The 16,060-nt window shown below is 49.0% G+C and overlaps 1 protein-coding gene and 1 long non-coding RNA gene across 4 annotated transcripts in view; one reads left to right on the top strand and one right to left on the bottom strand.

The window, feature by feature from the left end:
* The window catches only part of TPCN1 (two pore segment channel 1), a 45,655-nt gene extending 32,213 nt beyond the window's left edge, over positions 1 to 13,442 (bottom strand). The window contains exons 1-2 of one of the 3 annotated variants that reach the window (XM_027696743.1): positions 13,393 to 13,442; positions 12,447 to 13,109 (exon numbers count right to left, since the gene is read on the bottom strand). In XM_027696743.1, the coding sequence (XP_027552544.1) occupies positions 12,447 to 12,558 (112 nt within the window). In that variant the 5' untranslated portion in view covers positions 12,559 to 13,109; positions 13,393 to 13,442. Of the gene's footprint in view, positions 1 to 12,446; positions 13,110 to 13,279; positions 13,295 to 13,392 lie in introns of those variants that run through there. The other 2 variants (XM_027696744.1, XM_027696747.1) reach the window with 2 other exon arrangements.
* A 286-nt stretch (positions 13,443 to 13,728) lies between these two features.
* Positions 13,729 to 15,773, top strand: LOC113973978. The gene is made up of 2 exons (XR_003536408.1): positions 13,729 to 14,111; positions 15,378 to 15,773. It is a non-coding gene; the product is annotated as an uncharacterized LOC113973978 (long non-coding RNA).
* Positions 15,774 to 16,060: the final 287 nt, after the last annotated feature.

Here is a 16,060-nt window from a genome sequence, read left to right as displayed (position 1 = left end):
TTTATATATCATTGCCTCTTATCAATCGTGCTGCTGAGCTTCTTATATCGAAGAGAGCTTAAGCCTGGCGTTGTTTAATTAGAGGACCACTGTATCCTTGCTAACATCTGCACTGCACACATGTAAAAACCTCCCCTTGCACGAGCTAAACACGGTGCCAGAAGAGCTAAAGCGTGGTAGGAAATGGTTTTGTCCCAGCAGAAGCTCCAGCCAGCTCTTGCTCTGAGTGGGGCACAGCCAATTAACCATTTGCTCTGCAGCTCAGGGGGTGAGCCAAGATGATTCACTCGGACATTCACTTCCTGCACCACCCTGCTGGGGACAAACAGAGCCATTTGTAAGGAAGAATTAAAAAAAATAAAAATCAAAGGCTTCTAAGAAAATAGGGATAATTTTACCCATCTACAGCAGCCAAGCTCGGTTGGTTGGAGATCCTCATCTGCTGCCTTGTCTCTCCAGGACACCTGCTCTCCTCTGATCTCATCCCTGAGTCACTCTGGGACTTGTTGCTTTTTTTCCTTTTGAAATATTATGTAGGAAGTTTTGACCAAGAACTGTTTGATCGCAGGACAATCTTCCCTCCTGAATATGTGGCAGCAAGAGGCAGAGGGGCGGATCCCTCCTGTCTGGGATGTTTGGAATCCACAGTTAGGTTAATGAGGGACTTCAGCAGCTGAAGATGAACTGATGGATGCTTTGTCACCCTCAGAGAAGCCCTGACCCCCAAAAGCCTCTCGTGGCTTGCTCACACACCAGACCACACAGCTCAGGAGCTGCTGCAAGAGTCACCAGATCACCCAGGATCGCTCCTCAATCCACAGAGCTGCATCCTGCAAGGATAACATTCCCTATCCCACCACCTCTTGCTCCCCAGCTGCACTGCCTTCCTGCAGCTCATGCAAACCATCCCCCTGCCCAAGCCCTGTTCCACAAAGCTGCTTTTTGACAGCTGTGGGATTAAATCCTGCACATGAAAGTCCACAAAATAAGGAGAGCTGGAACCAGGCTGGAACTCCTTCAGTACGAGAATGTGTAACAACAGAGTTCCTCCTTCTTAACAAAGGTGCAAAGTCAAACCCAAAGCATTTTTAATCAGCAAAACTCCCACAAAAGGATTGCATTAGGTTGCATTAGGAAAATATAATTAAGAATCTCACTTGTATTAAGCCAAATTACTGCCGGTTTCATATCCTTTATTTCTGATCTTAACAAATGAACCACCGCGCCACAAAAAGGAGAAGCCAAAGCCACAACAGAAAGATCACTTACAACCTTACATTATCCATCTTTTTAGCATCTAATATGCTCCATAATCTCGTCAGTCCGATCATATCACAGCAACAAAGGCTTTACACACACTGAGACAGCTCATTGAGGGGCTCTGTGAAACAACTAATGAATGGAAAAAACAACTGGAAATAGTGAAGTTTTTGCTGAACTTGACAAAAAAAGGGACAACCCAGCCTAAGGCTTTGGCTCATGAGAGAGGCCAGACATGAAATACAAACACATACATTTCTAATTCATAATATTTGAGGAAGTATCGGAAAGGGAAAGAGACAATATCACAAACCCTCAGCTATAGCATTTCTTTAACGCATCCTGTTACATGAAGGAATTTCCTCTTTTTGTTCCATAAAGGGAAACTTGCTTTTAACACATTAAAGGTCTGCTTTGGCATCGGTAACAACACAATGTCAGCAGTTTAAGAGCATGTTCCTCATTTCAATTCTCCAAAGCAGAGCCTTTGGATTTCCCTGGTGCAGTTTGGAAAGATGTTTGATTAAGCTGCAATCTGGCCTTTTTAACAAAAGCAGTGTGCTGCCAGGTCTGACTGCCAGTTCCAGCCACCAGCAGTTCTCCAGGGAAGTCACAAAGTTAGGAGTGGGAAGCAGAGAGGAAGTGCTTCCCTTATGGGAGAAACCAATATTCATTTGGGCAACAAACCTCCTGCTTGGCCACCCAGTGCTGGGGCAGGACTAGAATGGAGAAGGCACAAACAAGGTATGGGCCTTTACTGATGGTTTTTTTCCCTAAAGAGAGAGGGATAGCAAGAAAATGACATGAATTTAAAAGTTAAATAACAAACTCTTAATATCTTACCATGACAGGCTGAGACCAATTAAAGTTATTTGTTGTGGTACAGTGGTAGTAAGGAGGTAATTGCGTTTTGTGATGTTAGAACACAACTCCACTACACTGGTTCTTTTGAAATACAACACTGCCACATCTCCTCTGCATTGTTGCTCAGCCAGGAAAGAGAAGCTGCCAACTTCAGGGGAGGACACATGTAAAGGAATAGGGAAAACCCCAGCCTCTGGTGCTGTGGAACTCTTCTCCATTAATAAAAAAAAGACTTTTGCACATTTGGTGGAAACCGCTGCTGGCAGGAACTGGAGGTTATGTGGAACGGCTGGAGAGGAAGGAAGGAGTTAATCCATTAGTTTGACATCTGCAAACCAGCTGCCAGAGGGTTTTCCCTCAACTGCTCCTTACTTCCAAGTCCTACAGCCCCCACAGAGAACCACATCCTTAGAAAATGGACAACTTTGACTTCAAAAGTCTCCCAGCACTGCAGAACCCTCTCTGGCTCTTATGAGGTGGTTCCAAACTTTAACACACTGTCAGTACGTGCATTATTCATTGTCTGAATTTCTCCAGCTTCAACCAACACTTACCTTCAAGCCTCTTGGACCTTGGATGAGCTGGACCAAGGTCACTAGAAACATGCCAAGCACGAACACACTGATCCCTCTAGAGCCAGCACGGATGGCAACATCACCTGCTTACCCTAATCATTATTCCTATTGGAAGGCCCAAGGAATACACTCTCCACCTCACTGGACAAGTGTCCCACGTGCTCCCTTTCAGCTCAGGTGCTCATGAACCAGACCCAGCTCAACCTCTCTGCTGGCCAAGGCAGCCCCTCTGCACCTCTGCGTGCCCCTACAGCTGGTCACCCACACATCAAACAAAACCAAACATCCTCCCCAAACACCGTCAGTCTGTCTTGTAACCTCGCAAAATCAGTCAGTTCATTACTTCAGGTCCATATGATGTTCACTTTTTCATAAACCCATGCATAAAAACTGCCCTTTAAATCCAGTCTTTAGAAGAGCAAGTGCTGTTTTCCCGTTATTTTGCCTGGAAATTTTGGCTGGCTGGCCTGCAATCTCCTGCCTGGTGCTAAATACCTTTTGGGGCTGGAAGAAAGTCCCTATCACAGCCATATCCAAACTGCCTCAGCTGCAGCCTTAAGGAAGTCATCTGTTGATTTTTAAATGCTGACCTTTAGAATCAGCTGTTTAATCTCTACTTTATTTACTGTGGGAATGGATGAATAGGCCACATGATGACCATGTCACCTGGCTTTTCAGCAAATATAGAATACACGTGGTATTTCTTGAGCTTCCCTGTAGTGTTCAACCCTGAGCTCCTGACAGGCCAATATCACTTAACATGTCTTTATTTCTCAATTCCTTTAGAGCACCTTTAATTCTGCTGACCACATTTCTCTTTCTGATTTTCTTCCAGTCCCAGTTTCTATGTCTTCATTTGATATATATTTATCTATATATCTTTTGTGTTAGCCAGTCTAGACATGCCCATTCTGTGACTTTTTGCTGCCTCTCCAACAGCTTTAAAGCTTCCATTACCATTTTTGTTTTCTATGCACTTGTGCTGTCTCACAGTATATGAATAATTTTCAATGTTTTGAAATCTTCCCCTTTGCAAACACCGAGATAAGGTCCTGCCACCAGCCCTGTAGTTGAAAAAAAGGGGCTCTGCCTTGGTCACTTCACCCTCCTGCCCCAAATGCCAAAATTCTCCTTAGTAAGTTGCTTGTGAGCATTTATTTAACACGGCTGGGGCCACGTTCCGCTTCAGCACCAGGAAAAACAACCAAATGGGCAACAAGCAGCAGCAGTGACTCACCACTACCCAACTCACTGACCAGCTGGCCCTGCTGATTCATGTGGTGGGAACACTGCTTTTACAAGATGGATTATGCCACAGCTCTTGTGCCTCTCTCCAGGCACAGATCCCCTCCAGCCAGGGTGACACGGAAAAATGGCACAGACTGGAAATACTGTGCTGGCCCAAACTGTCCTCACCCTCTTCTTCTGGAGCCCACGCCCACAGCCAGCAGCCACAAAAGCACGAGCTGTGATGGCATCCCTTCCTTCCTCCTCCCACATCTGGTTATTCCTTAAATGACACAGCCAACTCACCAGTCTAATGTGACCCTGGGGAGTTTTCAGTGCTCCCAGTTCGGGATTGATCACTTAGTCTGCAGACATTTCTTCATTTGGTTAACGAAGAGCAGGAACATATTTGTGCATTTTAGGGAAAGTGTTAACAGGCCACATTGCTTGCGTGCCATAAACTTTCCCAAATCCTCTAGGGATAGTGAAAGTGTTCTCAGAAAAACAGTTAGAGTTGGAATATAATACATATGGTCAGACATTCCCAGGTGACAGCAGAGACACACATGTTATATAGGAAATGCAAGAGCAGCTAAAGTGTCCAGCCCCACAGAATTAGAGGGTTTAACAAGGCTGTGCAGAGAAATACATCCTAAATTTTATTCCCCCACATGGGCAGGAAAAGAAAAGCCTTTTGTTGCAAACAGACACGACCAGATCGTGATTATAAAAGCAGCACTGGATGCTTCAAACCCCCACACTGTCATTCAAATCACAGCAGTCTCCTCTTGTCATCCTCAGGATCTTTCACCAGCCCCACAGTGCTGCTGTGCATCAACACCAACACACCTTTCCTGCTTCCCTCTCTCCCAGATGAAGGACAGGTGCAGGAGCTTCCTGCGGAACTGCTCACTAGGAGCAGATGGATGAAATCCTAAAGCTGCTGCTACAGCACTCCACAAAGAAAGTAGCCATGTGAAAACCAGGCATCTTCTCCACATGCAAAAAGCAATTATGCTAAAAGACACAGGGAGAGCCCTGCGAGGTCCAGATCAAAAGCCAGAGACATGGGAGGTGAGAGAAAGACCGATCAAATTCACCGCACTTTTCCCAGCTTAAGGATCAGAAATGGAGCGTTCTGCCTCATAAATTCTACTTCCAGCAAATTCAAGCTTAAATCCCCTGAAGGCAATAAGGAAAAGGCAATCAACAACAACTCTAACCACTTCACAGATGCTCCTGTTTAGTTTATACAGCACTTCTTACAGCATTCAAATGGGTAAAATGGGATTTCAACGCAGGGGGGCTGACGGCAGCAGGCAGGATTCCTCGGTGAAGATACCAAGGGCAAAGGAAGTTCTGAGAAGCATCATGTTGGTTATGATGAGTGAACTCAGCGTGTTCAGCCTTTGCTCATTTTAATCTGCCAGTAAGCAAGCTTGGCTAAACCGAACATCCTGCATCTACGGTGCCTTAAAAATCCACAGGAATCACAAAAATGAGGGGGGAAAACGAACAAACTGATGCGTTCCCTGGGAAGCCATGAAAAAACTAATCACTATTTGTTTCCAACTGTTGTTCCGCTTCCTGAGCCAAATGTTCCCAAGTCAGCTGTGGTGGCTGAGGAGTGACCGGTTAGAGCTGGAAAGTTGTCGATTTAAAACTGCAGCTCAAACACTTTCAGACTCCTTAACGTCTTTTATAGTTCCAGGACCACCTGTTCGAAAAGCAGAGCCCTCCCATGCCATGGCACGTGCCCTTATCCCACCTCTTCCAACGAAAGCAATCGGTTCAGGGAGAAAACACCCAGAATACCCTGTCCTGTTCTCATCCCAAAAAGATGCGTGCTGGGAAACAGACACACAAAGGGCACAGGCTGCCTCCCTCAAAACATTAAGGTCATCACTCCTGTCTCCAGGAAGGCAGTGAGGAGCTTCCAGACCCCTTGTCCCCACTCTGCAGCGTCCTCCCTGATTTACAGCGAGCATGCAGGCAAGATGATCTCCATCCCCAGTGCTCTGGGAGATGACAAAGGAGAAAGAACCATTTGACTCCCGGATAATGGAACACTAACCCAAGTCTTCTCCACCTTGTAGACGCTGTTACCGGCTCAGATTTGAACAGCATGGGGCATTCAGGATGAAATCACTAGGAATTTTTTCTTTTGCACTGCGTGAAAGAGTCAACAGTGCAGAGATTCTGTTTGACAGAGCATCCTACTGTGAGACACACAATGTGTGCATTGTGCAAACCGCTCTCCTGCAGAGCTCAGAAAACAAGGAAGGCTTGGAAAAAAATACCCTGGGTAACTGCAGCCCGTGATGCCTCCTGGTACTGCACTGGGCTCGTGGTTCTTCCTCTACAGGCAGCACGTTCACACAGCCACGGTGAGGATGTGTCCACACAAATGCTTTTGAGTTTTGGACAATACAGTGCTGTTTCTCCTGAATGAAAGGTACCAGCTCAACCCTCTCAGGCAAGTATTTAAGCACAGTCCTGCCTTAAAAACCTGAATTCTCAGGACAAGTGAGATTCCAGAGGATGATACAGAGCAGGAACACGTTTTTCATTATTTCTAACACCATACCCAACAGCTCCCATAAAGCAGCATTTCCCTCCTTCCTCTGTATTTACAGAGCTCATCACCAAGGGAAACGAATTGTACTGAAGGAGAAAACAATAATCTCCTTATGTTTAGGGTGCTCATTTCCCTTTCCAAGATTTTCACCCCTCACTCATCTCGGAGGCAGTTTTGCTTCGCTTTGCTTGCTTAAAACACTCATTATAACTCATCTAGGCCAGGAAAGGATTAGAGAAGCCCTGGCAGAAGCTGCAGAATTCAAGGCTGTTAGGCTGGAGAAATGAGACTTTCAGAGGCATAAACAACAATCCAGCACGAAACTACCACTTGTGCTCCGGAAAAAAATTGCTCTCTCTATAAATTTTAAGCAGGTACATATTAAGAAAAACAAATCATGCACAGCAATGCAAAACAGCACCTCTTCATAACAAAGGAATGAAGCCTACCTGTCTGTCCACTTCCACACCAGGTGTAATTGGCACTTTCCAGGTGAGACTGTTGCCCACAGTGACATCAACTGACTCACCCCAGGTACAGGGAGGAGCTGCTCCAACAGCAGAACCCAACTGCTTCCCAAAAGGAGATCCCAGTCCTGTGGTCTGGCCATGCTTCACCTCTGAAGGCAGCAGCAGAAGCACTGCTGCTGGAACTAATTAAAGGCAAATCGGTAGAACTGGGGGCCATGACGTGAGAAAATATCCTGCACAGCAGCCAAGAAAGCCGCCAGATAATCCAAAAGGCTGTTTAAGAGCCTGGCTGTTGGAAATCTTGGGATCTGCCAGGTCCATTGCAAGCAGTTGCTTGTTCCCTCATCCCTTATTTCTTCCCATTAATTAACTACAGCATTTCACACCCAGTGCCCCAGCCCAAATCGCCACCTTCAAAATCCTTACTTCCACACAAGGACCAAAACCTACAGATCCTGAAGGATTTATTAAATCTGCCAGATGGCCGACATTTAAAATGCCTCTTTTCCTCCAAAGGTAGCAAAGCCAGAATGCACCCACAGCAATTGAAATGGTTCCTCAAGAAGCACAGCAACTAAGAGTTTGTGTGGTTGCAGCATTTCCCCAAAGGCCAGGTATTTATTCTTTGTTTCCTCAGCCCATTAGGAATTGTTTTACACCTGGAAACCTCTTTCATCCACAGATGGCACTAAAGGAAGTGGCAGTAGGAAGAAGGCAACAAGGATATCTGAACAGCAGGGATTCATTGACTTTTTACAAGGGCCAGGAGTGACAGGACAAGGGGGAATGGCTTCCCACTGCCAGAGGGCAGGGTGAGGTGGGGTATTGGGAAGAAATCCTTCCCTGTGAGGGTGGGGAGGCCCTGGCACAGGTTGCCCAGAGAAACTGTGGCTGCCCCATCCCTGGAAGTGTCCAAGGCCAGCTTGGACAGGGCTTGGAGCAACCTGGGATAGTGGAAGGTGTCCCTGCCCATGGCAGGAGGTTGGAATGAGATGAGCTTTAAGGTCCCTCCCAACCCAAACCATTCTGTGGTTCTCTGGGACGATTCCACGACCAGATGAGCTGAAGCTGTGGACTACATGGACAGACTTACCCTCTCACTGCTGATACAAACATGTTCTGGAACCAGATCCAACACAGAAGAGACTTTTATCACTTCAGGTTGCACTGGTTACCAAATACTTCAAAATCCAGGTGGCTCACGTGCCTCAAAAGAACATTAACTGCCCCAAATCCTGGGCCACTCCCAAAAGCAAATGTCTACCTGGGGATTAGTAAAGGAATTGTATTTAAAGAAGACAAGTTCAGTGTACACGACATCCATTACTGCTGTAATTAGACTGTTCAGAACCACCACATGGGTCTCCACCAGCCAATTACAAAAAGAACAGCTTTGCTGAAAGCCCCTTCACACATTCCATCAGGGAACTGTGCAGACACCAGGCAAGGGCAGAGGCCCCCTCCAGCACTCTGGGAAGCACAGCACACACTACACTCTCACAGGCACAACCAACAGTCTTTGGGCTTTCCTTACCCACATTCCTCACCAAGCAAACCTGGGGCACTCCCCTCCAACCTCACCAACAGAGAAATCTCCTTTTCCTTACACAGCTGGGGCTACCTGCTCATTCCCAGCAGTGACAGGCACAGGGGCACATGTCAACAATCCCAAAAGGCCAGGCTGGCTCTAGTTTTCCTGACAATTTACTGCTTAGACAGCAGGAAGTGAGATTGCAAAGGCCCACCTGAAACCCCATTCAAAGTTATAACTTCCCATTTTCCAACAATCCTTCTAGAAAACGTCTCTCTTGGCTGTTGCAGTTGCTCCCCCACCCCCCCAATAATTAATTTTTACCTCAACAGCAGAAGCAGTTGCTTTCTTGTAAAAAACCCAGAGTTGAAAGATGACTTCTTCCCCCTGCCATCACCTATTGTGTGGGAAAACAGACAATATCCCATTGTTCCCTCTCCGACACTCGGAGCTGTACTTTCTGCTCTGAACACACTGAAACTCCACTTGAGCCCACAGCAATTTCCATGTGGAGGTAAAGGAGAATCTTGTACCTGATCTAATACAGGATAAATCAATGTGCACTCATTTATTGCTTATAGTTCCCATCAGCTCAAGGAGAGACACTGTCCCGGAGTTTCAAGGCTATCCACGCTGCCTTTGTAGATGGAAAACAGACATTGCACTTTGAGATATTTTGAGAACTCTGTTTGAACACTTCCCAGGAGTTTGGGTGAGGGATGGGAAATCACTAAACCCTGGCAGGTCCTCATCGTTCTCAGAACACGATTTTGGGAGAGGCCACGCGAGGATCGCACCCCCCTTTTTGCCTCGCACAGAAATGCAGTTTCATGTTAGTCATTCACCTCAGGCAGGTGCTGGGGAGTTTAATCAGAGCGTGTACAGCACTCAGAGATCCTCAGATAAGATGTTCCAGGGAAGGGCAGCGTCACATTCATTAGCGTGGACTCAGTGATGAAAGAGCTGCTCTCTGTCTCCTTCAGCTGCTGGAGCTTGAGAGAAAAATTCCCCAGCGCTGAAGTCCTACACGGTGCAGTCAGAAAACCACCAGCACCACAGGGACCACATTTTTCTGGCTGTGGGCTGAATTCCTGTCAGCTTTGCAGGATCCTGATCCTTTGTGGTGGCTGCAAACGGGAGCTCCCTGGAAGCCCTGTATCCCAGCACAAGCCAAGCAAGGCAGAGGTTTAACATTCCTCCCCATGCAAGTATTTTCTCCCATTAAGTGCTTAAGAGCTGGATTATTTGGGAGATTAATTTTTGCAGCTGGACATTTTGTCTAAGAATGTAATTTTCCACACAATTTTCTCCTTTAGCTTCCTTTTATTCTAACCCCCAGACATTTGCTTACCCAGGAGAGGACTCTTCTGAAAGCTTTGGAAAAGAATCCACTCCTGCACTTTGGTCCTTTCTTTTTACGTCTGCTATTTTTTTTTGGAAAACCCTGTTTCTACTTATTTCAACCCAGCAACTTGTCTGCACTTCCAGACAATCAACACCAAGAGCCCAAAACTACAAATTCATCTACCCAAGGACCCGATTGTAACAAAGCCACACCACGGGTAGGTTTTTCTCTTTTAAAAGCACAACAAGTTCCTTAAATAACACAAGAGCTGATACACTGAACCACACAGGTACACAGCACTTAGGGAGACACTTGTGACAGGAAAATGAATTAAAACTTAGAGAGGTTTGTGGATGCAGCAACACAAAACAAGAATGAAAATTATGATCAACCACAAACGTGTGATTTAACAAAGGGCAGTTACAGCGACTTTGTCTTTCCCTTGGTGTCACTTGGAAGAGGACGATGGGTCCTTCACTGCAAACAGTCCCAGCCTGTTCTGGGGACACACTGAAATAAAAGCTTTGTGTTTAACCCACCACTGAATCCTCAGGAGTTGATGGTGAGGCACTGTAAGGAGTGAGCTGTTCCTCCAAATTCTGGCTGAATGTTCTATTAGCAGAGTTTATGCAAAAGGAAGACAAAACCAGAAGGAAACAGCCTCCTGACCTTCCCTGTCTCCATGTCCTCATCATCACCCTGGGAGGTTCTCCCTCTCTTCAAAAGAACTTCTCACATACTCTTTTTCCCTGGGAAAGACAAGTTTCTGACTAAAACCACGACATTACACAGTTCTGTTAATGCCATTTCAGTCCTCAGCAGCAAAGGGGCCGCAGAGCAGAAGGGACACATTTGATTCCTCACAGCCTCCATGAGATACAAATTTGCTGCATTTCACAGCAGATTTTCCATGCAGGCAAAGAGGAAAAGCTGCACCACACGTCCTGGTTTTTAAACAAGCTTACTTTTGCCAGTGATGGTGTCACTGTGCTCACTCACTCATTTAAGCTTCCCGCTTCTCAAGATAAACGCGCCTTTCAAGTTGTTGATGCCAGCCTTCCTCCTCTAATCCTCCATCCCACCCTGGCTTCAGAAGGTTCCTTCCCTATCACTTCCATAGAATAAGCTTTATATTTTTGCAGCAAATCCAACTTAAACAGCGATTAAAACATAGGGCAAAATAAGAGACATTTCATTCGGAGAATCCCAGGAAATGAGGTCTCAGAAACCACACAGCAATCTTTTAAGAAGCGTAAAATTGGCCCCTAAACAACTGCCCTGTATTTCCAGGGAAGCAGATTGTGGAGTATTTTTATTTATTAATACATCCATTCTCATGCCTGTGCTTTAACACAGTAGTGTTGGCTTTAAGCAAAAGTTAAGCCTTGCCCAACTTCTTCTTTGAAGGGATGGGAGGCGGGGGGAAGAAAGACAGAAGAGTGATTAAAATTAGTCACAAGGAATCCTATAAATACACCAGTGGATGGAGGAAGAATTCTCTCTTCTATTTAACTTAAAAATAGAGAGCTTAACTTTTTAAAAGACAAACAGATGGGATGGAGCAAGGATGCAGCAGAGCTTAGGGAAAGTCAACTGCAGGGGTGGGAGAAGAGGGGGAGGAGAGAGGAAGAATCTTTATTGTCCAAAACTAAGTCTTGACTTGGGAAGTCACAGAAGGAGCAAATTAAGGGAATCCATCTGATTAGAAGAGGAATCAAATCTCAGAGGCACAGAGGAATAATAATGTGGATAAAAAAAGGATGCCAGGCCAGGAAACGATTACTTTGTTACAAATGTTCAGCTTGTGGCACAAAGGGCTGGAGCAGGATCACAAGACCTGTGCATGCACCTGCAATGTCAGCTGGAAGTCACAGGGATGTGGGGAACAAAACTGCTCAGATACATTCAGTGACACGGTGCAAACAAACCAGAAACTCCCTGAACACGCTCAGACACATCTCTGTACCCATCCAACCTGCTGCAGGGTGATGGTTTAATGAAGATACAAAAAACCCAAAGCTGGTGAGTGATGGTGGCTTTTGTTTTTCCCCTCCCAGTGCTCACAGACTGGCTCTGCCCCACTGAACCCCTGGGGCTCACACCAGCAGGAATAATTGTCTAAAAGTACTCCAGGTTGTTTGATAAGAACACAATAAAAATGTTAAAGGCATTTATCGGCCCATTATCACTTTTCTTATTGCAAAAATCAGAATGTAAACTAAGAAATGAGCAAAACAACAGTCGTAAAGGGCAGATGTTTATAGGAAAATACTACATGAGGTAACTGCAGTGGGGCAGTGCCAAGGGAAGGAGATGCTCAGGGACAACCTGGAGAAGGGTTGGGCTTAAGGTCACACAGAAACCCAAAAATGTGTGCTAGAAACAGCACTGGTAGGATCCATCCAGCCCATTCAGTGTCACATGGAGCTGTGAGCAAACAACCAACACAAGCAGCAACTACCTGATGTGATTTTCTCAGGCAGCCCCGGGATGCCGAGAGACAACTCGGAGAGTTTCAGGCCCTGGCAAGCACCGGGAAGAGCAACCACCACAAAAGAGACAGACAAGTGGGCAGGGAATGACAAAGGGATCTTACTTTCGTTAGGCAGCTCCTCCCGATCCAGGTCATCCAGAGGGGCTGAGGCAGTGCTCCCACTGTCGTCCAGGGTGAGGATGAGGGGAACGTCATCGTCCATGCTCACAGCCATCCCGTCCCTCCAGAGGCTGCTGCTCCCAGAGCTTTAAATAACGCCTTTTCCAGTCCCACTTGTGAAACGCTTGTGTCAAAACCTGTCCCGGGAATGTCCTCCATCGGGGCTGTCTTCTGGACACATGGTCATAACACTACACGCACCCATCTCTGGAGACCACAGTTCCAAAAGGAGATCGAGTTATCTGCTTTCCAGAAAAGCAAAACGCAGGATGCCGAGCTCGACGTATTTATGCCAAAGCTGAACTCAAAAAGCGAGGTCCGGGCTGTCTATCCCAGCCAGCGCAGGGCAGCAGGGAAGCAGGAAAAGCGTTCCCTGGCAAACTCCTGACCCCTCGGCACCAGGGGCAGCGGGGGTGTCGCATCCGGAGCCAGCATGGTGCTAAGTGTCCCCGTCACACATGGCTCTGTCCCCCGACGAGCCCGCACGCCTCGGTCCCAGCTGGGGACGGGAAACAGGGAGCCCCGGAGGCCGCTTGGAGTCCGCACACATGAAGTTCCCGTGGGATATTTTTAACTGCGCGATGCCCCACAAGGTCACGGGTTTCTCTAAAAGGTGACGGGGAAAGGAAAAATCAAGCAGGCCCAGGGCAGCGCCGCGGGGACAACCCACACAAGCTGCCCCTGCCCGGCGGGAGGGACACGGGCACGGAGCTGTCACGGAGCCCGGCCCGGCCCTGCCGCCTCCCCGAGCCCCCCGGCCCCGCCGCCCCCCTCACCCACGCGTAAACCGGCTCCGCTCCAGCCCCCCGTGCCCGCGGGACCCTCCGGGACACCCCGAGCCCCCCGAACACCCTCCGGGACCCCCCGGCCCGTCCCGGCCCCTCCGAACCGGCGCCCGCAGCGTCCGCGGCTCCTCAGCGCCCCGCGCGCGCGGCCCCGCCCCCCGCGCCTCCCCATTGGCTGCCTCACCCACGGCCCCGCCCTAAAGGGCGGAGCGTTTGCATCTCCCGCCAATCCGCGAGCCGCGTGCGGCCCCGCCCCCTGCGGGAGGACCCGTGTTGATCCCGCCTCCCTCCTCCTCCCCTCGCGCATGCCGCCTCGCCATTGGGTAGCAGCGCTGTCCCTCAGGACAGGCGGGGACGTTGATTGGCCCGAGTTGGCGGAGGTGGGCTCTCGGGAAGAAGATCGCGGGCTGCCATTGGCTGCGCTGAGGCCCCGCCCCCGGAGGTCAGAGGGGGCGGAGTGGTTGCCGGGCAACGGCGGGAGCGGCCCGGGGAGCCCGGAGGGGAACCTGGACCGGGATCCTCCCGGGACACCCCCGCTCCTGGGCTGGACAGGGACAACCCCCCCGGGGACCCCTCTCGCTACGGGGCTGGGCCAGGACACTCCCCCCGGGACCCCCACACCAGCTTCTGGGCTGGGCCACCCCGTTTCCCCCGCTCCAGGAAGGGACGTCCCTGTTCCCAGGTTCCAGTTCCCGTTGGCTGCAGGGATCAGTGCGGCCCCGAGGGCGCCTCAGCCCAGCCCCGCGGGTAAAGCAGGTGCTGTGAGGGGCCCACCATGGAATACACATCCCAAGGGCCCGGGATTCCATCCACACCTGATGAGGTGAGGATTCCCAAGCTGGAAGTGAGCAGCCTGTGTAATGAATAAACCTGTTCCAGTGGTCCAGGCTGAGCGTTTCGCCCACAGGCAGCCCCCAGGACAGTCCATCTGTGCCCAGTTCTAGTGGTAAAGCCACCAGGCTCTGCCCAGTGGCTGAAATGGATTTTGGCACCGGTAGGACTCCTGTCAGTGTTAGGAATGGGTAGGAAAAGCCTCTGTCCGGCTGGAGCATCCCCCTTGATATCAGAGCAAAGCTGTCCAATCTTAAATTACCCACACCTTTGCAGCCCACCTGATGCCTCGATGTGCCCTCTCCTTCTTGGTGGTATTTCCTTCACCCTCCAGGGCTGGATTTACCAGGGCAATGTGATGTGAGATCCCAACAACAGCTTACAGGAGCTGGCTCAAAGTTCAAGATCCCAGACCAAGTGGGAAGTGATGCATTATCAGGAACAGGAGCCACAGACTTTCCCAAAGGAGGTGTTGAGCTACAGGACACAACCCCCCACACCTGTATGGGAGCACTGAGAAGCAACACTGGCTCTCAGGAAGGTCCTGCAGGAGATTAAACCTGTTGTAGTGCTGCAGATCAGGCTGTTGCCTGTGCCAGGCAACCCCCTGGCTCCTGCCAGCTCCTGGCAGGGTGCACATGCTGGTTTTTGGGGTGCCCGTTCCACTTCAGCACTCTGCTGATTTCAGTGGAAGGCAGCCCTGCAGCAACACAACTGCAATGCCCAAGCAAGCAGCTTCTTCACAGGACCACCTTTTCTCCCCATCCGCTGCCTCAGCCTCAAAACCTGCTCCTCAAAGCGCTGTTCCACATCAGAGGGGCTGCACACCCAGCTGCTACAGATCTCCACACACACAGGTGTCTGTGTAGAGAAACAAGGGAGCTGGTCTGGGCCAAGCAGAGCAAAGGTAACACTGCCCACACACTAAAACGTCTTTTATAGTTGTTTGTAGCACCTAGGGCTGGGCACAGGTGATTTTGGAAGCTCCCAGAGCAGCTGGTACTTTGTTGAGAGACTCAAGTCAAAGGAGCCAGGGTTGAGTGAAAGGTGGAAAGTGAGATTTATAGCAGTGCTGAACAGACAGAGAAATGAGAGCAGCAGCAGGCAGGAGTCCCAGCTTGATTCAGGCCTCTGTATCAACAACTCTTGCCTGAGCCAAGCATCAGTGACACTGGACAGTGTGGATCTGGAGCTAGGAAAAGAATGAACGTTCCCCCTGCCTCGTTTTATACAGATTTAATGTTTTTTTACCACACAGGCACCAGTTCCAGCAGGCAGGGCAGGCCCAGCAGTAATGGACCAGCTTTTGCTCTTGTGCTGGGCTGCACAGCCCCGGCAGAACAAGAGGACAGAGCAACAGGAAAGCACCCACATGAGTGAGAACAGAACAAAATGTTTGCAGAACAAAATGCAAACAACCCATATAAACCCATTTCTATTTCACCAACACTGTCCTTGTGGTGTAAATAGCGAGCAAGTGCCAGGTCTGACCTCCTGGAAGCCCTCGGTGACACCCTGGGACAGGAAAGGTGGCTGATGTGATGGGCTCTGAGTTTTCCCTGCTGATTCCTTGGAGCCTGAACACAACAGTAGGAGCAAACTGGCCATACAAGCCCCTGTCAACTTGTTTTTCAGATAAAATCTCTCTTCATTTTAAGAGGCTCCACCTTTCAAGGTCTCCAGCTCTCCAGTATGGCACTGGTTCAGTTCTCTGCTGTTGAGATTTCGGGGCAGCTACCCCAGTGGGCTGATGATTCACTCCACTGCATCCGACTCATCCCCCTGCTGCTGGGGAACACTGTTCCCGCTTTTCTGTCTATCCTCAACCCTCTTGTCTCCATCTAGTGTCCAAATCACACCCGGATTCTCTCCCAGCCCACAGCCTTCACAGGTTGCACATCACTGTGCCCACATCCCAAATTAAGCTGAGCAGGCTCAGGT

This window comes from Neopelma chrysocephalum, unplaced genomic scaffold (genome assembly GCF_003984885.1).
Source record: "Neopelma chrysocephalum unplaced genomic scaffold, ASM398488v2 Primary Assembly neopelma1_116, whole genome shotgun sequence".
Classification (NCBI taxonomy): Eukaryota; Metazoa; Chordata; class Aves; order Passeriformes; family Pipridae; genus Neopelma; species Neopelma chrysocephalum.
The sequence above is the reverse complement of the archived record's forward strand: the minus strand, read 5'-3'. Positions and strand labels throughout refer to the sequence as shown.